At 39.2% G+C, this 24388-nt stretch overlaps 1 protein-coding gene across 1 annotated transcript in view; it reads right to left on the minus strand.

The window, feature by feature from the left end:
• Positions 1 to 24388, minus strand: part of tln2b (talin 2b) — a 127353-nt gene that overhangs the window by 36405 nt on the left and 66560 nt on the right. The window contains exons 7-25 of the mRNA XM_037683674.1: positions 22166 to 22293; positions 21829 to 21892; positions 21507 to 21611; positions 16075 to 16230; positions 15258 to 15359; positions 15076 to 15152; positions 11903 to 12086; positions 11485 to 11598; positions 9927 to 10035; positions 9233 to 9441; positions 8898 to 8996; positions 8147 to 8314; positions 6895 to 7189; positions 5224 to 5390; positions 4478 to 4606; positions 2263 to 2376; positions 1969 to 2082; positions 1722 to 1856; positions 1433 to 1518 (exon numbers count right to left, since the gene is read on the minus strand). Of these exons, the coding sequence (XP_037539602.1) occupies positions 1433 to 1518; positions 1722 to 1856; positions 1969 to 2082; positions 2263 to 2376; positions 4478 to 4606; positions 5224 to 5390; positions 6895 to 7189; positions 8147 to 8314; positions 8898 to 8996; positions 9233 to 9441; positions 9927 to 10035; positions 11485 to 11598; positions 11903 to 12086; positions 15076 to 15152; positions 15258 to 15359; positions 16075 to 16230; positions 21507 to 21611; positions 21829 to 21892; positions 22166 to 22293 (2555 nt within the window). The remainder of the gene's footprint in view (positions 1 to 1432; positions 1519 to 1721; positions 1857 to 1968; positions 2083 to 2262; positions 2377 to 4477; positions 4607 to 5223; positions 5391 to 6894; positions 7190 to 8146; positions 8315 to 8897; positions 8997 to 9232; positions 9442 to 9926; positions 10036 to 11484; positions 11599 to 11902; positions 12087 to 15075; positions 15153 to 15257; positions 15360 to 16074; positions 16231 to 21506; positions 21612 to 21828; positions 21893 to 22165; positions 22294 to 24388) is intronic.

Raw genomic sequence — 24388 nt, forward strand, 5'->3', positions numbered from 1 at the left:
TATATAAATACTAAAATAAACTACTTACTACTTGTACTACTATTCCTACTTTGCTGTTTTTCACTTATCACAGAGCTTCAGGGTACGGATCCCCGCGATAAATGAGGGACTACTGTATTATATATGTTTGAGTGGTAAAAGCATGCATGTAAATAGGAGGGTTTTAATAAGAAATACAGGAGGAGTCAGGATCATCACACATTTTTAGAGTTATGTATCATGGAAGAAACAAAACAGATCTGAAGGCGTTATTAACTATGGAGATAAAAATATATTTTAAAAGAGTTGTCTCAATCAGTCCACTGTCAGTGTGTTTTTGGTCAAGGTTTATGGATGTTTTATCACTACTAATGCATGTGCTTGAGTTGCCAGAGAGTTCTTTTCTCTCTCAGAGAGGGCTGAATGAGGAGCTTACTTGATCCTGCATGTGCAGCTGGATGGAGGCCAAGGCCGTCAGGGCCTGCCTCTGAGCCGAGAGCTCATAAGCATATATAAAAACAAACCTCGTACACTGCCCAGTGCAGATTCTCACGACTGGCCTCCATGATGTAGAACTTTTTTTATACACCTGTGCAATATGGAGTGAAAGTCTGCCCTTGCAAATAAAACCCGTTAAAAATCTTCTCGTGTCCTCGAGTAATGCTTCTTTGATGAATACAGGATATTTTTATCCAACACAGTGCAAATGAAATAAACTCAGAGCCACTGTTACATACACTTACCAGGATTAACACAGATCTGTAAGAGCAAGGTGTTTAGCTACCTTGGTCCCTAACAGACCTGTTTCACTCAGAACAACATCAGCGAACAGGGAAAAGAGACATTTATTGCTGTCCATAAAGAATATTGTGGTCCACCTGCAGTTTGTTAAACACTGCAGAGAGTGATTAGGAAAATAAAAACACATCAAAACTGTTAAAAAAGAACATGTTGGTTTAAATGTGAAGAGATAGGAGAACATAATCCATATTCTATTTGTGATTAACTGATCATAATTTGGTCCTTTTTGCATCTGAACCATCACTGACGAGTCACTCGTTTTTTTTTTTTACCTTTACCACTTCATTTTCAGGGAAAGAGCTGGGAAATAAGCTCATAATAAAAAGAAAAAGAACAAACCCCAACAAAAGCTTAACTTAATAAAGTTTACGTTTTGATAATTAAGCTTAAAAAAGTTTAAAGAAGATTAAGTAAAAAGTTATTTTTTGACAATTCACAGTTCACGCTGTTCTAAACAGCAGAATGTGCAACACTGTGTCAACATAGGATGTTCAAAGTTTTTTTTTTGTTTGTTTTACAGACGAATAAAAAGCAAGTTTTGATAGTTCACAGAATTTGTAATGCCAACATATCTGCTGTATTGTTTATTTCATGACACTATTTACTGACCGTTTCTCCAGGGAGAGGTTTGAGTTGGCCATCAATCACAGACATCTTTGCATCCTGGAGCTCACTCTTCAGTGTCTGTACAGTTTTGAGGGCTGAGTCAATCTCCAGAGGACCGCAGGCTTCGTGCGCCTTCAAATAATCCACAGACAAAATCAAAACAAATTACCCAAACTCAGTTATGCAGCGCAAACTTGATGCTAACCCTAACCCCAACTTGCTGATGGCTAGATAGGATCAGATGGCTGGATATGCATAAAAGTTTGAAAGCATCAATTTTCCAGTGCCAGTTGGATAAATCTTGTTATCTCTGACTGTATTATATAAATGGATACCTTCTGTGTAGCAGTCCTGAGCTCTGCCAGACAGGTTGCTAAGTTCTTGGCACACTGGCCCAGTTGCATAGCAGCAGCCTGATCAGCCACTGTTGGAACCGCTGACTTTGCCGACGTCACCATTTTACTTCCAGGCTGACAGATGGTGACACAGATAGAAAAAGAAAAGTATAAGAAAGGCAACAAGTTGTGTAAGTTGTGTGGCCTGTGATGAGGGTGGTTAACTGTGTAAAGATGACTTACTAACCTGCAGAAAGCTCTGGCTGGCCATGATGAGAGCAAGTTGGGGGCCAAGCTCCTCAGGCTGGGCCAGGCTGCTCCTCATCCCTTGCACCAACTGGGGAATATTGTCTGCGACTGCCTGGAATTAAATAAATCCACAATACATTCATTGTGTGCAACACTTTAAGGCTAAAGCAGAAAATGCTTACAGGAGTCTAATGAACGAGGATGTAGTTTTCCAAAACGTTGGCAGTTATTTTAAATGCACTCGTAGATTAATAATAAAGGTGAGTACATGATAAAGACTGAACAACCATACCTTGCAGCTGTGCACTAACTGTTGGTGTGAAGCGGTGTTTTTGTTGGAAGCAGCAGCATTTTGGGCAGCTGCGATGGTCTGAGTCGCGGCAGCCGCTGCTTGCTTTGCAGCTATCTGTTCACAACATACAAATGGATACAATTTAGTCAAGATTCACTTTTGATTTGTGCCGTGTTATTTTGTACTGTTCTGTGCTCAGTTCTGATCACACGGAGAAGAAGCATAGCCCAAAGGTTTTGTAAGAGGAGGAACTAGCTATTGTATTGCATCGCTCAGTCACGTCATGAGTTAATCACCATTGCTATCCTCCCACCTTTTAAAACTTATGGCTAAAAATATACCGTTAAGTTCACGTTCATTCTTAAAGACTACTAGGTTTGAAAAGATGGAAGAAAACTAGCAAAAAGCAACAGAAACCATTCTGAGATGATGAATAAACAATAGCAATATATATATATATCCTGTATATATATATATATATATATATATATATATATATATATATATATATGGGTCTAAAAAAAAAATCCCTCAGTAAACAGGTGCGCAAGTCCTTGAAGCAATGTTTGATATATTTTAAAGTTGGGCTATAAGTTAAACAGTTATGAACAATTAGTGTTTTACGTGTTAAGCACTTTAAACAACCTCAGGACAACAGCAGTTTGGAGAAATAGTTTTTTTCTGATTCGACTGATGAACTAATAGCTCGACAAAGTGAGGCTAAAAATGGATTGCTTCAATCTAAAAAAACAAACAAAAGCTTCATAGAAGTTTAAGTAAACACTATTTTATAAACCTTTATTTGTCAATTGGGCATTGCATGGTGATTCTGGCTGAACTATTTTAGTTTTCCTGCAAGAATCAGCCCAGATTGCACTGGAAGTGTAGCTGCTGTTATCTGCTTTTGCAAAGAACCAGATACTTTTATATAAATAACCCATTCCATCCATCCAGCCATCTATTATCTTTTCCCGCTTCTTCCTTTTCGGGTCGTGGGGGTCACTGGTGCCCATGCCCAGCCATCACTGTGCGAGAGGTAGGGGACACATTGGACAGGTCTCCAGTCCATCACAGGGACACATACAGACAAACGAGACAAACAATCATTCACTCTCTCACTCACACCTAGAGACAATTTAGAGTAACCAATCAGCCTAACATGCATGTTTTTGGTCTGTGGGAGAAAACCGGAGAACCTGAAGAAAATCCACGCATGCACAGAGAGAACATGCAAACTCCACCCAGAAAAGCCCCGTCAATATAAACTGCTAAAAATATTTTAGATTTGGGTTGCTTTAGAAAGACAACAGCCCACTTTGGTTGCAGCTCCATTCAGACTGGTCATTAGCTAGTTTATTTGATCAAAATTAAACTATTTATCCAACACTGATACAGTTTACAAAGCTATCTACAACAGGTAAGATATTAATTGTTCATACCCTTTGCACAGAAACCCACTTCAAATGATCTGAACTATCGCTTTAAGGTGGTATTTGGTACTTTTACTGTACCCAACACTGTATGATCAACAATAAATGTATACTCCACTGTGCAGCTTTTCTTTTCAATATTCTGTTTAATATTATTTTCAGAATACTAAATGCACATTAAAAGACAAGCATATCTGCTGCACAACAACCGAGAGCCATTTACTTTGTTTTGACACTCCAAAATGAAGCGGTCTAAAATGTTTGTAGGTAATTGTTACAAGCACACTTGGAGATTAATAACATTTTCCTTGACTGGCTTACAAGCTGCTGTGATGGAGGCGACCATTAGCACCATTACTGAGACCATCTGATGCATGGAGGCAGGCTGAGATGCATGTCTGATAGCAGACTTATCCCAGCTCCCGGGTAATGAATAGTTTATGTGCCTGGGAAATTGAACATTGGGTGCTCTAGAGCAGAGAGGTGGTAGTCATTAGGGACAAACTGATACTGAGGGCTAAACACAGATCTGTTCAAAGATAGTTGATTCAGAGCATTAATGGGATTTACAGCTCACTGAAGAGGTGATGGGAAAAATAGCATGGGTATATTAATAAATAAATGGTTTACTCTTGTAAAAATAAGTGCATAGCTATTTAATTATTTGCAATTTTGTTTGGTGTTTATAGCAAATTCCTTGAATCTCAAGTAAGGTGAAGCAAGGAGAAGGTTTAATGGCCAGTTTCAGGTTGACTGATGAGAACACGTTTCCTCATCGGACTCACCTCCAGCCGGATGACTAGTTTTTTCTTTATGGCGTTTTGAGCCGCAGCATTAGTGGCAACACGTAGCCCCTCAGCTGCCTCCCTGAGCCTCTGCTGCTGGTCCTCATTCTCCGGATAGGCAGCTGCCCCCTGAGGGCAGAAAAGCACACATTCATGCATACATGTGCAAATGTGCAAACACAGACACGCACACTGCCATGACGCACACTGAAAATCCAGACAAGAATAACAGCTACCAGGCCATCGTGATGTAAGTTTATCGATTCCTGTTACTTTGCACATCTCATAGGATTGATGCAAAGAAGCGCTAAGTTCTGTCTGCTTTCAGACAGTTGCTACGGAAACCGTCAGATCCTCACTTCCTCTTTGATAATGGCAGTGATGTGATGATTAATGTGTCACAGATCAAGCACATCCTAACGAGCTACACTTGCACGGGTATTTCACACTCATAATATTCTGCTCAACACTATCATGCGTTTGTTAAAAGCCAGCGCTGTTGCCTCTTTTTATTTTGGGTTGTTAAAGTATTGCTATTCAGTATTGCAAATACTTTTTTTTTTAAATCAAAGGGATGGAATTTAGATAGGATCTTTCAACATAACTTAAAAGTTGGAATTAAATGCACAGAGAATATTCAGACTGATCCATATTACAAGATGAGTAGGACTAAATACATGTAAAAGATTTAACTCATGATGTAAAGTAATAAACTATAAAAAATACTTTATTTAAAAAACCATCACCTTCGCAGCCTCCACCATCCGAGCCGTGGCATCAGCCAGGAGTTTGGCTGCAGCAAGAAGTTTTTTAGAGTTGTCAACATCAACTTCTGCCTCTGCGTCCGATCTCATGGCGTTGACTAAATCTGAAGTGGCTTGGGCCAACACCCGGGCCTGACGCACCATCTCGCCTGTTCATACACACGGTCATACATCAGCATGTAAATCTATACAGCCCCGACAAAACTACTGAAGGGATCGACTCAAACAGCAGCAAACTGGCAACGTTTGTGCTCCAGCTGAAAATCAGCTTGCGATGCAAAACAGATTTGGACTGTTTGAGTAGAAAATCATGTTTTTAATTTGGATAACCACAACTGTTTAACAGAGGTGTTTATATGTCAGAGAACTCATGAGCTGAGTCAAAAGTGTGTTCAGGGGAACTCAGACCAAATGCAACACACATCTGAATCAGAACAGTGATAAGTGTGGCTGCACCGAAACAATTTCACTTCTAAGCACCTCATTAATGTAGACACGTATAGATCAAAAGCATTTGAATGCACCTATTCATTCATTTTCAGTGCCAGTGTCAATTTATTTCTATAGCACATAAAAACAAGAAAAGCTGGCCAAAGTGCTTTACAGTTGTCAGATTAAAAAGAGTAAAATATATATATTGTGCCACTCAAAAAACATAGTTAACAAAAAATAAATCATATTCAACTTGTTCTCAGACTCTGCATAGTATTAATTTTCAATGAATAAACAAGTCTTAATCTTTGTTTTGTCAAAAAAAAGAGTATCCTTCATGTTCAGGACTTAATTAAAAGTATTTATCAAATTAATGCAAATTATTTCCCTTTTTTGCAATCTAGTTTTACTATTAACACCAATGCAACCAGAAATACAAGATGATTAAAAAAAAAAATGTAATAGAGAATGGTAAAAGTTGGTAAATCTATTTGTTATTTTAATTTTATGCAACATCCTATTCTCGTCCATTCAGTGAGCAGTCTCCCAAAGATTCCTCATCCTGTGAATTTTCATTGTTTTCACCTTTATCTCCTCTTTAGCTTAGGGTTTCCAATGACTCACCCACCTTTTACAGAAATAAAAATCACTGGAATATATGTGACACCTCCCCACACATCTGCTATAAAAAGCTGCTTTCTGAAACTCCCACCTCAAGCTTAAAATAACCCACTGAGCAAAAGTTAATGGAAGACATCTACAACCTACATCTGACAGCTTTGGGAACGAGCCAGTCCTTTCAGTGCTTATTGTAATTCTACAGTTTGTCTATTTTCTAATGAGAATTTATTCAAGAAAAAATGTTTGCGTTGGTTAAAAAAAAAAAAAAATCTCAGGTCATGTGTTTCCTGTTAAGTTTCAAAGGCTCCCTGATGCTGATTGAGACCAGACCAGGAACTCTGTAGTGGTTTTGGATGACATGTCTCCTGCAACCCCCTGGGAAACGACTTGCTTTGAAAATACTTCAACCTCATGACTCAAATCAAAACACTTAACCTGAGCTCTGAACGTGCATGGAGGACTTTTCAGATCATTTTACGTGGAAACGAATGCAGTTAATATTTTAGGCTTCCTGATGCCGTCAAAACATGTCACAAACAGGTCAACTTAAAGCAGGCATTCCATAAGAACCAGCTCATTGGCTCTGGTGACATAACTCACCAGCATCCCCCATGGAGGAGAAAATATTTTCAGTCACGTTCATGATCGTGTCCGTGGCTTGGTCGTAGCGTCCGATGGGCTCTCCGCAGCTGGCGTAGTGGCGGACATGTTGCAGTAGGTCGCTGAGGGTCTGGCTCACCACACCAGCTGCTGTGGCGACTTGTTTCAGGAGCTCGCCGTCATCGCTTGCCGAGCGGCAGGCTTTCACACAGGTCTCAACAGATCGGTCCACCAGTTTCCCAGCCTCGACAAGCTGCTCCTGACACACTGGGGAGCTGATGGTTGGACTCACCACCTGCACCACACACAAAGGTCAGCTGTAATTCAGACAAATCAGAACTACACTGAATATACATTAAAGCAAAACATTAATTATTAAGAGAAATTTCTCCTGCATTGCATGTCAAAGTTTAAAACAAAAGTCTTGCATGTTCTGCTAGTGCTTGGAGTAATGTATTTTTCGCTGTATACAGTAAGTCGCACCTTTTTGCATAAATTTGCATGCCCTGTGACTTATACACTGAAGCGACTTATTTATGTTTTCCCCCATATTTATAACTCAGTTTTTGACTGAGATCTGATGATTTCATTCATTCTGACATGGAAAATATTGAACACTACCATTTTCAGCCAGTAGAGGGTGCTCAACTAATATGGCAAACCAAGTGTCTCATTAATAAGTAAAAGTGGCTATTAATGAAACACTTGTCTTGCCATATAATCACCTTCATCTTGCTCTGGAACTCCTGGAGCAAACGTCAAATCAGCTGCATTTTGCTGCACCACCCAGGTGACTTATGCGTAAAAGCGACTAATTTATGCTTTTTTTCCCACCTTATTAGACACATTTGGACTAATGCGACTTATATGGCGGTGCGACGTGTACAGCAGCAAGCATGGTATGTGATCATATTCAGCAACTATACTGAAGTATAAAGTGAATATTTGTAACATTAACTGAGTTATAGCCATTTCTGTGTGTGCTATTATATGTTTGCTGTGGCGCACATCTGGGATTGGATCATTTCCAAAAAGTAATCATTTGTAGAGGGACATCCGAACATTACTTTCTGAGAATTTCATAAAAATCAATCCAATGGTTCATGAGATGTTTAGTTTAAAAAGTCACACATTACACAAACGGGGAAATACACAATCACCTGCCTATAATAACAAATAAAAAAATTAATTCAGTCAACATCAAAGGTTAAACAACCTCCATTGCTTGGCGTGTAACAAACTGGATTGGTACCTTGGTGCAGGCGACCAGTTGGGATGTGGAGAGGGCGCACTGAGTGGCAGCTGCGATCACTCGGTTCTGCAACACGGTGTCCTCGGACACCTGGGCCACATTCTTGGCCTTCAGGACCAACATAGCAGCTGCATTGGCCACCGCTTTGGCCAGATTCATCAGGGTGTCCTGCAACATATTAATCAGTGTCCTTCACTGATCCCGAGTGCAGCTGTGCACATGTGACTGAGGGGACCAGGAAAGTAAATGTTGTCAGTCCGTTTTGCTCAGCTGATTTAACGTGATTACTGCACTTCTGCAAAATGAAAGAGGACTCAAACCCTCACAAAAAAGTGATAATGATACATTTAAACTCCATTGTTAGGTGAAGAAAATGAATTGCACATAGCTTAATATCAATGAGACCAAGCATGTATATGATTCATATACTCTCCCTTCAATTAGCAATAAAAAGTAAAAGGTATGAGAGCTGTGAGGACAACAAACAAGACGAGAGCGGCACAATAAAGAAGAATGTCAATGCCAGAGAGTAAAAGAAGCAGCTGGTTAGCTTAAACAGAGCACTAGGAGACTGTATAATTATTGATGCTTTGTTACAAACCCACTGAAGGTGTTAGCTTTATAACACAGCCTGAGGTAATTACACAAGTGTGTATTGACATTTTTATGGGAGGCCTGAGGGTAACGGCCTGTGTGGAACTTCCTGTTTGGCTGACATTGACATAGAAATAGTGAGTGGGCTGCGTCCAACCTGGAACTTCTCATCAGTCTCGCCCTCCCCCATGTGACGGAGCAGGTCCCCACTGGCTTGTCCGATGCTTCCTGCTGCAGTCAGCACCGTCTGTCTGGGCTGCAACAAGATGACATCAGCACATTCATCACACCAGCTTGGCCTGTTCTCACACTGACCTTCCACAATAATCTAAAACAGGATCAGAAAAGCCTCTATAATGCATCTTAACTGTGACACTATTAGAAGGAATTTAACAAAATTGTTTTTTTTTTCCTGACTTCTGGGAATTAGTTACAGATAAAATCCAAAACAAACAAAACAAACATCCCCACAGTAATCAGTAGGGATCTCACCTCAGCGGCTGCAGGCTCAACAGATCTGAGCAGATCTGACACAGCTCCTGCCAGCATCCTGGCAGCGCCCATCAGCTTGTGCCCGCTTCCCACCTCGTCGTCCATTAATGCAGCCAGGAGCTTGACTCCCTTAGACATTTCCGTGAGGTTGGAGGAGATTGTGGTGATGGCGCAGCCCACCGCTGTGTAGTCGGTCTCCGTTGGTTCACCTGCAGAGGAGAGGCAGCCGTCATAGCAAACTACATCAACCTGCATCTCTGCAGCGCATCTTAATTCGCCAAACTGCTGCGGCATTGATTTAGCAAAGCCACAGGGCAGCCTGCGTGTCATTCACTTTAACATGCACATCAGTGTCATAATTAGAGTCTATCTGAAATGGCTTCATAGAGCTGAGGCCATTGATGGAGCAAGTAGCCGTGAAGAAATAACATAGAAAAACAAACTTTGAATTAGATAGTGGAGGGAGCATGAGTGAAACCGTCACAGATGGTAAGGTTAGATTAAAGCTTGGTACCAGAACACATAAAGTAACTGAGAGAGAAAAAAAATCTGTTGCAATTGACTAAAATAATAAGCATTTATTGAGTAATACACTCAGAACAAACCATAAACCTGAATTTAGCTGTGGAAATCAAACTAAAAATGACAAGTGTGTGTCGTCTTCAAGCTGTTCATCGTTTGCCCGGGAGCTCACCTGCTGTTAGATTGACCACTGAAGCCGTTCCAGCAGTGATGGCATCAACCTGAGAGTGGATTTCATGTTTGGACTCATCCACTTTGTTCTGAACCCAAACCCTGGAAGCCTTTTGGACGATGAAAACAAGAGTTTTTTTCATCACAGAGAGAGATTTACAGCTAATATTTACTGCAATCACATGACAAGGCCAGTTAAACTTATGGCTTCAGCTTCTAACACTATCTATCCACATTTGAAGTCAGTTCCGGAAAATAATATTGTTGTTAGAATATAAATTTATTTTAGGTAGTCTTTAAAAAATTCTAGCAGCTGAAGTATCAAAAGGCAAACAATCTAAAGAGATAGTGAGTGTTGGCCTAATTGTGTGAATGTGAATTCAGCATCTACATTGTTGTTGTCCTGTTTTCCCATTATTTTCTGCAAACACTTCCGTATATTTTTTGTTATTTTAACTATTCATAACGCCAAATATTCAGCTCAAGTATTAGATTGTAACAATGACTTTTGGCTTTCTACTTGTTGTATTCTTCCAAATGTTGTACTGTATTTAAAAATTGTTTCCCCATAGAAATAAATTGAAAGATTATTCTCTTTAAAATCTGCTTCTGTATACTTTTACTATTGTTTAGCTTTACTACTTTTGATTTTTAGCTGCTACTTTTAAGTTTGAGCTACTGTTCTGCTACTTTTAGCTTTTACAGTAGCTAGCCTTTTGCTACATATAGCTTTTAGCTGCAACTTTTACCTTTTAGGTAGTCGCTTCTTTTAGGTTTTAGCCAGCCTTGTTCAACTTTTAGCTTTCTTGCAGCCTTTGCCACTTTTTGCTTCTAGTTATTTTTTTTTTTTACCTTTGACCTTTTAACAATATTTTATTACACTTAATTTTCAGTTAGTTTTTTTGCTACTTGATGTTAGCCCTTTTTTGCTACTTTTAACTTTTAGCTTGCCATTTGGTACACTTTTAGCTAGCCCTTTCTTACTCTTAGAATTTAGCTACTGTTTTGCTACTTTTGACTTTTAGCTAGTGTTTTACTTCTTTTTGTTTTTTGCTAACCATTTTTCACATTTAGCATTTAGCCCTTTGCTCTTTTAGCTACTGTTTAGCTACTTTTGACTTTTAGCTAGTGTTTTACTTCTTTTTGTTTTATGCTAATCATTTTTCACATTTAGCATTTAGCTCTTTGTTCTTTTAGACTTTAGCTACTGTTTTGCTACTTTTGACTTTTATCTAGTGTTTTTGCTTCTTTTTGCTAAACTTTTTTCAAATTTAGCATTTAGCCCTTTGCTCCTTTAGCTTTTAGCTATTGTTTTGCTACTTTTGACTTTTATCCAGTGTTTTACTTATTTTTGTTTTTTCTAACCATTTTTCACAGTTAGCATTTAGCCCTTTGTTCTTTTTGCTTTTAGCTACTGTTTTGCTACTTTTGACTTTTAGCTAGTGTTTTGCTTCTTTTAGATTTTAGCTTATGGTTTGTTCCTTTTGGCTTTCAGATAGGGTTCTGCTTCTTTTAGCTTTAACAACTCTGAAGTTCTGCAGTAAAGATGGTAAACCCACCAAGTCGTGGCCCAGTGGTGGCAGATTGTCTACGTGTCCTAGGTCAGACTGGGCCTGCTGCACAGCCTTCATGCTGCTGTTGATGGTTCCCATTAAAGCCTGCTGGGCCAGACTCTGTTGACAGCAAATAGTGACACACACTCAGGAATAAACAGAAGCAGTCTGAATAGAGAGTTGTCAAACTTGTTGTGACATTTCCACAAACCACATTAGACAAATGAGTTACTGAAATTGTTCACTGCAGTTTATTTTACGGTCACAGCAGCAGTAAAAAAAACAATTTATATACAGTGATGAAACATATGAGAGCATTTTCTTCCATTATTATGTTTTAGTGCTTTAAGTTTAAAACAATAAGCATAGAAGTATTGCAGTGTTTCACCCATTTTAATATTTAAACAATGAGAATCCTGCTCACCAGGGGAGGCATGTGTCCTCTGTGCATCTGCCCGGTGGTGATTTGCTGCTGAGCAGAGGGCATGGTGCCCATATTGAAAGTGTCAGGACCACCAACCGAGCCGGACCGCATGATACCGGGAAGGGCCACTGACCCATGCTCCACACGGCCTACCCTGTTGAACTGCTGCTGCAAGATAGTGGATCTAATATGGAAGATTAAAAAAATGAATGTTATATAAGACCAGTTGTTTTAAGTTTTTATTGTTCCAATGCACCATATCCAACTTACATGCACCTGATGCTTGCAGATGTTAGGAGGAGAAATTAAACAGTAAATTATTTAGGGCGGGTGACTTTTATTTTATTTCTCTTTCATGTATTTTAACTTAGGACGACCTGCACACCATCATTTAAAGCCTGTGGTTTAAATAAATTCTAATTGACACATCCATGTGTTAGTTGCCTCATTTATTTTGTAGGAAAACTTATGATTAGGTTAGTTAAATCACGACACCAGATGATAACAAATGTTTAATTAATTTTGATTGCAAACTATTACAAAACGATAATTACTGCGTAACAAATTTTAAGCACCAACAATCCTTCCCACAGTGAGCAGACCTTGTCAGAGTAAACACAGCACAGAAAAATGGGTTTTTATGCCCAACAGATGCTTCTGACTAATAGTTAATTACAGCTTGTTTACAGAAGCAACAATTATGTTTTTAAAATGAGGTCCACAACACGAGTCCACTGGCCCCATAAGCAGGAAACACAAGCACCAGTTTGACAGAAAATACTTAATAAAAATAAAAACAATACGTGGATTTTATGTGAAAACATATTTCCAGACTCGGTTTCACACTCACACAACAGCTGTGTTGGACACCAAGGAACCACAAAATCAATTGCGCTGTAGAGACGGGTTTCAAGAGCAGCGCTGCTTTCACACTCAAGTAAACTTCTGTCATGCCTCTTCCTGCCTCCGTTCTTTCTCGTCCTCAAAGCCTGCAACCCCCAAAATTAATCTCAGGAAAGGCCTTAAATATAGTTTGTGTCTCCAGACGGGAGAAAGGAAGAGTGAGGAGGAAAAATGAAAGATGTGAGCAATAAGAAAAAAAATTGTAAGTTATAGAGATGTAGAATCCATCACATATAGAACGGTGGTAATGTATCTCTATATTGTTTAAAGTGATTTTTATTTTTTGCCCCAGACACAAACTCATGTTAGAGAAATTTAAATTTATGCCACAAATTGAAATTAATGGGACTTTTGAAGGAGGAATAACACATTTTAAAAAATGACTTTGATCCCATGTCACTTCCTCACCGTGTGCAAATTCAGTTAGAATGTACTGAGCCATGAAGACAGCATGAGAGAAGCACTGAGGTTGCATGCGCGGAAATGAGAACAAACGAGCTTATAGTGACTCCAAAAGGTAAATAATTGATGATGTACATCCATTGACTAGCTTCCAAAAGTTTAATTTAAATCTGTCAACTGGTTCATGGAAGATTTTTGGTAACAGACAAAAAATAGTTAAATGCAAAGTTTTTAACAAAGCTCTTGCATAAAAAAAAATCAGCACTCAGCTTATATATTGTGGATTACTCTCAGTTACTACTGCACCAGATTTAGCTGAATATCTGTAAAGCTGACTGAGTTATAGTAAATGTTGTGTTTGCTAAGGTTGCTAAGCTGTGGCAGCCATCATAAACTGGACTGACTACAAAAGGTAATCAGCTGTAGATGTAAATACAGTGAACACAATCTGAGCATTTCATTGAAATTCATCAAGTGGTTTGTGAGACATTTTGCTAACAGACAAACAAGCGAACATATTACTGCTCTTTTGCCTTTGGCGGCAGTAAATATTAGCACAACATTTCATTTGCTTATATTTTATTTTTTTAATGATGCAGGGCTATATTTCAATGATCTTAAAGCTTTTCACAGTTTTATAAATCATATTTTATTAGCTAAACATTCAAAGAACTGTTTGTCTGCCTAATATGAACTTTTCTCTCTACACGTTGCACCGCTGTATAAGTCGCATCAGTTTAAATATGTCTAATAAAGTGGAGAAAAATATAAATGCATTGGATTGCCGTATTAGTTGCATCTATTATGTGTCGCTGCTGAGGAAGGAGGATGAGGAGCATTAAGTGTAGAACCACTAGACTGAGGAACAGCTTCTACCCTGAGGCTGTTAGACTCATGAATCTCTAACCAGAATAATCACTGTGAAAAACCACATCATGCTGCTGCTGATCTGTTTCATGTTGCTGCTGATCTGTTTCATGTTGCTGCTGATCTGTTTCATGTTGATGTGTTCATGAGTGCTCATCTATTCACAGAGACTCATGTTCGTGCTGCTGTTGGATGTAATGTTTTTATGCTTCTAGTGCTTAGTGTATAATTAGTTGATGTTTTTCTTAGTTATATCTTAGATCTTATTACTGTTTTTCTTTTACATTTTATTGTTGGATGTTACTGGGACCCTGTGTGCATAATTTCATTCCACCACATGTACCACATGGGGTGCGAATGACAAATAAAGAACCTTGACTCCTTGACCACCTAGAAACGTGGGCCGGTGTTGTGCCAAAAATTGATTGGCTGCCAAATGGTGGCTGTGGGAGCGTGCACGGGAGAACTTCAACAAGAATTTAACAAGATTAACACTTAAAAACAATTATTTATTTGCTCGACATTATAGCAAAGGTGTGTCTCAGTTTAACTTTTCCTTAATAAATGCACTTTGACGGTCAAACCTTTGTTCCAGGAGTTCTGGAACGAGACGAAGGTGGCTTGGTATGGCAAGCCTAGTGTCTCATTTATAGCCACTTTTACCTATTAATGAGACACTTGGCTTGCCATATTGCTCAAGGGCCCTCTAGTGGCTGAAAATGGTAGTTATCAATATGTTCCATGTCAGAATGAAATCGTCAAATCGCAGACAAAAATTGGGTTATAAATATGAGACAAAACGTATATTAGTTGCTTCAGTGTATAAGTCGCAGGACTTGCAAATTTATGCAAAAAGGTGTGACTTATATGGCAAAACTATGGTACGTGGATAATTAAACATTAAGGTTTCAAAAGCTTAAAGAACCAGCAGACTGTGCTCCTGAATGAACGCGGTCAGCACTTCTTGTTTTTACAGCAGACAGGGCATAAACACGACTTACTTCTTAGGAGAAACAGATTCTTCCAGCATGGTGGATTCTTCATCCCCCTCAAGGCCAAAGCGATCCTTACTCTGCTTCTGTAAGCAGGTGAGAGAGACATCACAGCAAATATTGTTTGGTGCTTGTACAGAAATCTGGATGAAGGACGCATTAACTCAAAGATGTTTTTCTGTTGCACTTGCCTTTTTAAGAATAATGTCAATATACCCAGCTATCAACTGGGATATCTGTTCTCCCTCCGTAGTCTGGACGGAGTAGTAACTTTCCTGATACTCGCCAAAATCCTTTAAAACACATCAGAAGCAACACTCTTTAAGGGACAGCGCATTGTCATCTGCTGAGATGAAAACATAATCTGTATGTATTAGAAGGAGTGGGGAAATGTGTGCTCAGACAGAAGAATGCATCACTGGGGGTGAGGGACAGAATACATTTGGCAGCACTTTCATCATTTCAGCTCTTAAGGAAAAAAAATAGCTGTTTTGAAGCATCCCATTTTTCTAAAGAGCTGATTGCATCTGAACCGTAATGAATACGAGAACTGCTTACTTCAAAGTGTTGTGCAGAAACACAAGAGTATTATTATTACTTTTCTTTTGGTTTAAATCAATGATGGCAGATGTACCTTGGGAGATCGTTGCAAAATTTGCACGATCTGTTAATCTTTAAACGGCGTAATCGTTTTCAGCATGAGAGAAAAAAAAAACCCCAACAGCTTTAAGAAAAAAAAAAAAAAAAAAGAAGCAGCTCTCAGATAAATAATACATCTAAATTCTGCACATTCTCCCCCTGGAGTCTATTGTTACCTCAGATAAAGCAGCGAGCTAGCATGCTGAAAATGTTCAATATTCCAGTGTGAAGCCTCAACATTTTTAAAGGGACTGCGAGTGTTGGGAAATAAAATTGAAGCCACGCTGCGCATATGAATGCATGCATAACGTCAGAAGTGGCTGGAAAATGGTGCTAAGGACTTGATGCAGGGAGTTGCTCACACCGTACCAAGGTGAAGCTCTTGGGGGAGGCTGCCCATCTCTTGACAGTTGTTAGAGGCCATTCCTGCACCACATCCTTCGTCTTCTCATCAACTCGCATCACAGACTCTTTGGTTATTCCCAGCAATCTTGGGACCAGCTTATTTTTACCCTTCATCTTTTCCTGTCAGGGGAAAACAAGATTAAAAAAATAAAAAAAACAATCAAACCTTGGACAAAATTTAATTTGGTCCTTAAGCATCTACGCAGACAATTACTACAAGGTGTAGGAAAGGCAATTCCAGTTCCAAAAAGGTTGGGACATTTTGTAAATTGCAAATAACAAACAAATGCAGCGATTTGCAAATCCCATACACCCAGTTTGTATTCACGATGGAACACAGTAAACATGTCAAATGTTGAAATTTTATATTGATCTCAGAAAAAAAAGAAGAAAAAATTTTAATGATAGCAACACTTGTCATAAAAAAGGCATGTTTACCATCGTGAAACATCCCTTCTTCTTTTAGCAACAGCCTGTAAACATCTAGGAGCTGGGGAGACCAGTCGATGGAGTCTTTGGAGGAGAATGATGTCCCATTCTTGTCTGATGGAGGATTTTGGCTGTTCAAGAGTCCTGGGCCTTTTTTTGTTGGATATTTGGACTACAAGCAGGCCAGTTCAGCACCAGGACTTTTCTCCTATAAAGCAGTGCTGTTGTAATGGATGAAACATGTGGCTTAGCATTGTCTTGCTGAGTTATGCAAGGCCTTCCCTGAAAGAGATCCATCTAGATGGGAGCGTATGTTGTTCTAAAACCTATATACACTAGTCCAGGGGTGTCAAACTCACTTACTAAAGGGGGACAAAATTAAACCTTTTTCAAACTAAGGGCCAGTTTCAGAATCTACATTAACTCAAGTTAGATACCCAACATCTTTTCTTGGTGGCAGGTTCCTCAACAAGAGTTTGATTAGTCTCATTTGACATTCTCTTTTGCACTTTTGACATCATAATCAAAGATTACTGAAAAAAAAAGTTATAAAAGTATTTAACATTTAAAATATCATCTTGGGGGCCAGATAAGATTTCAACGAGGGCCACATTTGGCTCCCGGGCCTTGAGTTTGACACATATGCAGTAATCTCTGGCAAGATTTCTCCAGATTCTTGTAATCATTTGATGATACAGTATTATATGACTGTAAATAAAGGCTGTTCAAATTCTTTACAATTTTTCATTGAGGAGCATTTTTCTGAAAATATTTAGCTTTTTTTTTTTCTCACATAGTTTTGTTTACAGACTGATGAACCTCTACTTCTGAAAAACATCTACCTCTCCTAAAGGTTGAAAACAGCACCTCAGACTGAGGAAGTCTCTTGGATGAGAGACGAAACGTTTCTAGATTTTTTTGCTTTGTTTTGTTTTTTTGAATGTCCAGAGGACCAGATTGAACTTTTTTGGATCTCCTAAAGGTTATTTTTGCACTTTTACTAACTTTGTTATCCACTGTTGTCATCACTCTTTCATAAAACCAGGTCTCTCTTGTAAATGAGTCCCTGAGGCTCATTGGAATTAACCTGTCTAAATAAAGGTTGAATGAAAACTTCTTGGAAGGCATACCATTTACTTTTACAGCTTTTTGTTGTCCCTTCTCTTTTGAGACGTTTCGCTGTTATCAAATTCAAAATGACCTCATTTGAAAAAAAAGGCACAATTTCTTACATTTAAATAATTGATGTTTCATTCAACCTTTATGTATGAGTTTTAAAAACATTCAATTCTGTTTTTCTCTACATTTTGCATAAGGTCTCAACTTTTTCAGAACTGAAGTTGTAAATCGTGCCTTTATTCTGCTGCTGGAATACAGATGTTGTCTCTGCAGCTCAATGCCCCAAGTGGCTGAAGAGAAGAGCAGCTGTGAAGTGACCCAACGAGCTCGGGCTTGTTTAACCGCTGCTTTATTGAACAGGGGTCTCCACAGGCGTGAGTCACTGTCGACACAGCAGCGTGGTGCTTCCACCAGCTCTGCTGCCCACTGAAAATCCATTACAGCTCACTTCAGACACCAAGCCTAAGCTTGGCTCCCCTCCAGGGGTGGAAAGGACAGAGCAAAAATTAGCAGTGTGTAGCAGCGAGGTGGTCAAAAGTACATTAATTCAATGTGTCAGAGCTTTTGTTTTTCTTTATCACAGGGTCAAAATAGTTATTTGAGACAATACTACAATAACAGTTTCATTCTAAGCTCTCTTACACTCAAGGACAGATAACATTATTTTAGGTCTCATGAAATCTTTTGTGCAAACACTCTTTGTTTTAGGTTACATTATTTGAACGTCATGGTTTTCAAGGCTGCTATCAAGCAAGAAGAGACCTGTCGAATTTGAAGTGGAAGTATGATTTATTGTACCATTTTGTATTGTTACCCTTAATTATTTCAGGGTAAACGTGCTTGAGTCAAATAATACAGTCGAGGCATTAGGCTGTATACACCTGCATGCATGACTGCAACAAACCCACATTTAAGCTAATTATGCAGCTCTGCATCCCCCCCCCCCCCCAAATGCAGTGATTAAAGACTGACAAATGAGAAATGGAGGGTTACAAAAAAAAAATCCTTCAACAGTGCCACGTTGTCGATTTTGCCTTTGCAGACATCGAGAGCAGGGTGCAGCGGGAGTGAATTATTTAGCAGAGTCTTGAAATCTCCATCACTACATCTCCTCTTTGAACACAGACTGTGCCTGCACTCACGAGTTTCCAAAAACTGCACACAAAGATAATTTGAACCTCGCGGTGTGCTTTAACTGCGGGGCAAACACTCCATTTATCATCCATTAAGACCCCCGCAGATAGCTGCACTCGTCCTCATTTCCCCCCCATTTTTTCTGCAAGTTTGTAGCCAAATGGGCTGCTGTCGGGAAGCTTTTATAACACTTGCATCTTTATCTCGTTCCCTTTCCATTCCACTTTTGCGTCGCCAAATCGGAACAGAAAAAAATTGCTACACTGTCACAAGCTTCCACTCAGAAGCTCTTGATTTGTTGTGATAATAGGCTTCAAACACGCTTTCATACCTGTTTGACAGCACAGTCCATCACAGTGGGTATCAGAGCAGCTTTTGTGTCAAAGCTGCCAATCACTACAACAATATGGCTGTTCAAAAAAACAAAAATGTTGTACAATATATAAATATATTATTTTTAATACGAGTCAGTGAAAATTTGGGAACAATACTAATGATTTTTGCATGTTTTGCCCTATTTTTATTATATTATAGGTAGGAGCATGGTGAAGATAGGGCTCCAGTTAAGCAAACACAACACCATAAACATGTTAACATGCTTAAAAAATAGATTTAACTTAATGTGATAGTTTAGATATTTTGAAGTGGGGTTCTGTGAGATGATTTTAAGCAATCCGTATCCTATCAGTTGACGTTGGTAGAAATCTAATAATATTGCTGCTGGAATAAAAATGTAAACCAGAGTTTATGGCATCGTCAAGGTTAATAAAATGAGTGTTTTCATGAGTCATTGACATTTTTTAAGATTAGGGTTGTTCTAGGGCAACACGTTGGCACAGTTGTTAGAGCTGCTGCCTTTCAGCAAGCAGGTCCCTGGTTCAAATCCTGGTCCGGGGGCCTTTCTGGGTGGAATTTGCATGTTCTCTTCGTGCATGCGTGAGTTTTCTCCAGGTATTCCGGTTTCCTCCCACAGACCAAAAACATGCATGTTCAGCTGATTGGTAACTCTAATGTCACTTTTTCATAGTACCTTTTAGTTCTGGTACAGCACAGTTCGACTCGGCTCGGTACGGTCCACGTTGTTTTTCATTATGCTTTCAGTACCAGTTCAAGTGGACAGGGTTCAAATTGACGTCACACGCCTCACCAGCTGGGGGCAGTGAGACCTTGAAACAGGTTTCAGTACAGGGTGAGAAATTATTTTGAAGTTTCTGGCAAATTAAAAAGAATACAGATTATTAAAATGATTGAATTAAAAAAAAAAAAAAAAATATATATATATATATATATAACATTTTTTATATGTTTTCTTCATCGTTTGATGTATTTGCACTCGTGTCTATGTTTATTGTTCAATTTAGATGTTTCTTGTTCACAGATATTTATTTTTATTTTTAGCTTTGCTTTAAAGTTTAATTCTTGTTTTGTGAATTGTACATATTTAGGTTAGAATAAAGTTGAACTAAACTCTTCTTTAAACATATTTGAGGGAAACATTTTTGAGAGATCCAACATTTTGTGTCTTTTTATGATTTTTCAGCTGAACAGATTTTTTAATAATAATTAAAGTGAAAACAGGATTTCATGATAAAGCTGGTACCATTTATTTATTTATTTTAATCTTCACTAATAAAAAAAAAACAACATTTTTTTTAATAAATAAAATGTTTTTAAAAATCGTTTCCACCCTCCATCCCAGACCCGTCCCAGTCCGCCAGTCTGCCGGAATCAGGGTTTGGCCTTCATGAGCAAATGAGGTCGGGGTCTGGGCAACGGCCTTCTGCGAGTCAGCAGCTCGTATGATCCTCCGCAGTGACCAGTGAAGCTCAGAGCCGGGGAGATGATGCCTTGCCCGGCCTGAGGGGGCTCCGAGGCTCCGGTGGAGAGGATCAGAGAAAGTTGGGGACCGGCGGAGCTCCATCTAGCTCACTCTGAATTTTGTCATCGGCGAACAAGCACAAAAAATGCCTGCAATTCAGCATTAGACCACGGTGTTGTCAGTACTGTTTTTTAAATCCTAAAAATAGATCCAATTGTTCCTAGAGTTCGAACACCGGTAATTGCAAATGGTGGATCAAATGTTTTGAAAAACTCTCAAACCCCTTTGGTGACTCCGCCCCCTGACCAACCAGTGACTGACAGTGTTCTGACATCATGTTTTGGTGCTGGCTCGGCTCGTTTGGTACCTTTGAGAAGAAGGGACCAAAAAAGGTTCCCGTTCCATGAAAAATTCATAGTGGAAAAGGGATCAAAACCGTACCGAGCTGAGTCGAGTTGTGCTGATAATGGAAAAGCGGCTTAATTGTCCCTAAGTGTGAGTGAGACAGCAAATGTTTGTTTGTCTTGTTTGTCCCTGTGATGGACTGGAGACCCGTCCAGAGTGTACCCTGCCTCTCGCAGAGTGATGGCTGGACATGGGCACCAGCAACCTCCGCCACCCAAAAAGGAAGAAACAGGTAAAGATAATAGTTTGGTGGATGGAGTTGTTCTAAGATGGTAGTAATCCACTTTAGACTTGGCTCTGTTTGGACTAGCCTTCAGCTGATCAATAAACGGTTATCAGAATTGGTCTCTTTATCTTTTAAAGACAGTGTTTCAAAGAACTGTTTTCAACAGTAATGCATGAGCTGTTTACAATCTTTCTACAGGGCCCCACTTCAAACAACTCAAAGTATCCCCTTAGTGGAGTAAATCAGCTTGTTTTTAGTTATTACCTTCACCAGGAAGAAGGACACTCCATACGTAGGAAGAGACCTGGCCAGCTTCACGTACTTCACTTTTGCCTCGATCTCTGTCATTTCTCCACAATTTTTATGGTCCTGGACAAATAACAGTGTCAACTCTAATTTACCAGTAGTCAATACTTCCCAGCTTTTTAAAATGCTTTGGTGTACTGTAAATTATATGCAAATGTGTAGTTACTTTGCATTTTAATAAAAACATAAAATAAAATGTTGTGGTTCTTGGACTACCAAAAGTTTCAAATACAGAATGCTTTAATTAAACTTGAAGAACTGACCAGTGTAACATACATACTTGGAATATTTTCTTCTCAGACCCTCTCTGCTTGATGTACTCTTTAGGCAGGAACTCCTTCAGGCTACGGAGATAAGAAGAATGTTTTACATGGTTACCAGCTTAGGCTACAGGCATTTCCTTTCCTATTAGCATACCTCTACATTCAAGGTCAATTGTGCTTTATGCACATGTATCAAACAAAGTTGTAACAGCTGATAACCTGAACTTTCCACAGGAGTCAGTCCCTGAGGTAAGAGCCCCTGCTGAAGGAAGTGATAACCGCTGCACAAAAGGCACCAGACAATGGGACTCTGAACAGTGGTGAAAATTGAACGTTTTAATCAAGATAACTTACTCCAGGAATCCAGGCTTGTGTTTGTGCTCCACGTGGGGTCCAAACTGGATCTGAGCCTGGATCCCTGCAAACTCACAGGCTTTATCAAAGGAGACAGGGTGGGAGCCATTCAATATATCATCCCTAGCCTGGAGGAGACACGAGGACAAGGAAGCAGGGGGGGATTAGGTGAAGAAAAAGACAGGACTACAAAGGCATCAGAAAAATCCAAAAATCACCCAGTAGAGTTCTGTAACAAGCACTTTCACTGTGTGCCTTGAATGTTCAGAAACTTGTTATAAAAATATGTTGAGACGATGGAAAAAAAAGACAATTCAGCAATGTTTTACAATATTTCATCTGTACGTAATGATTTTTGTATTCCTTTAGGCTGTTGAGACGTCACTCATATTACGTTTCAATGCATATACAGCCAGGCTCTCCACATTATCTTCACCATTCCAATTGATGGGAGGGGAAAAGCCTTTGTTGACATGTTTCAAATGCCTCTCCCTGCATGCCGTTTTCTCCAGGGGGCAGTCAGCTCTGCCTCACTCTTTCTAGTTCACTGCTGCAAATTTAATGGCTTCAAGAGCTGAGAGGCCATGCTGACAGACAGTGAGAGGGAGAGTGGGACTCCATCTTTGCTTTTAGCATTGGCATATCAGTGCACAGTGTGGACTCAGCTCAATCTTACGTCCCATTACATCAATAAAAACCTAAGCAGCAGCTTACTGCTGTAATGAGCACAACCATGTCCTCTCCCACAACAGCGTCCTTTGCCAAGTGCAACTCACGGCAAAGTGCATGAGCTCTTAGTGAACACAAGAGGACACGCTAAAATTAGGCCTCCTCACACGAGCCATTCACACTGATACACACCGCTCACAAGACAGTGTTAAGCATCAAAAGATGCATAGAATAACTGCAGAAACAGATCATCTAATATTCAGAGCAACTAATGCTCGCAGACAGAGCAGTGGCGTCTTCATGAGCAAAAATATTGTGAAGCGGACATTCATTTCCTGAATCACTAACAACACAAATTGTTACAAATTATGTCACATTTTCTGTGAAATGAGTATACATGTTGCTTAATATTGAATCTATTGTATATTTTTTGTGTGTGTCTATAAAGGTGTGCCTTTTTTCTTCCTCCAGGAGGTCGAGATTGTGTCTTGTGAAAAACTGTTGGGTCTAATAAATCAGAGAAATGGACGCTGCCCATACCCTGCCAACAGGTGCGCAGCTTTCTGAATTGGATTTCTAATTCGATTGGAGGTAATAATTCTGAAATATTACTCCAGATTATAGCAGTTAAATGGGAGAAAAACGTTCAGTGAAGTAAATCAAAAAATTATAGAAAATTTAAGAAAAATGTTATAAAATATCATCACCGATTGAAAAAGAAGATCCAGGTGAGTTTCAAACCTGCATACGTTCCGTTAAAAGACCATTGTTTTACCCACCACAGCTGCAGCCATACAAACTAGAGAATTATTTAAATAAGGTTCTACCATGTTGATGAAGATGTCCCATTTTTCACTTTCTTCTGTTCTCAGTTTTCTGTTCTGATTCCTCTGTTTGTTTGTTTTTTTCATTCAGTCTTTAATTATACAGGTTAGTCTCATTGAGTCATGAAGACTCATTTTCAAGAGAGACCTCTGTCTGCTCCAAATGGATTTAAAAACAGAATATCTTCACTGCTGAACTCAGCAGGTTTCACTGCAACTGTTCCTGCATTTCAGCTCACGTTAAGTGTAGGAAGTGGTCATTTCAACGTGATAAAACCAACTGAATGTGGCCACAGGGCAGAAAATCAGACGTCCCAAATGAAACTTTATTGGATCGGCCTGTTCGGAGTACTGGCAGCATGTTTAGACCCGCTTGATGAACATAGTCATTGAACGGTACAGTCCCATGATGATGAAAAAGTAACAAAAAAAATAAATAAAAAAAACTGCGGACGAATCACTAAAAAAAGTTTTAAATTCCATTTAAAATGGTCAAAATAGTTGAAAAATGCACAGAACACAATACACAGCAAGCTCAGTAAAAAAAGTAATTTATATTGTTTATTAGGAGAACTATGTGGAGTGAACAAGTTTTTTAAGGTGGGGTTCTTCCCCACCTGCCCCTATGAATCGACCACCACTGGTTTAGAAAGTTTAATGTACTAAATCATCCCATGCCCTTTGAATAGTTCTGCACACAAAGAATGTGTATGTAGCAGAATATGGAAAT

The sequence above is a fragment of the Nematolebias whitei genome, chromosome 10 (assembly GCF_014905685.2).
Source record: "Nematolebias whitei isolate Nwh7 chromosome 10, NemWhi1, whole genome shotgun sequence".
NCBI classification, from domain to species: domain Eukaryota; kingdom Metazoa; phylum Chordata; class Actinopteri; order Cyprinodontiformes; family Rivulidae; genus Nematolebias; species Nematolebias whitei.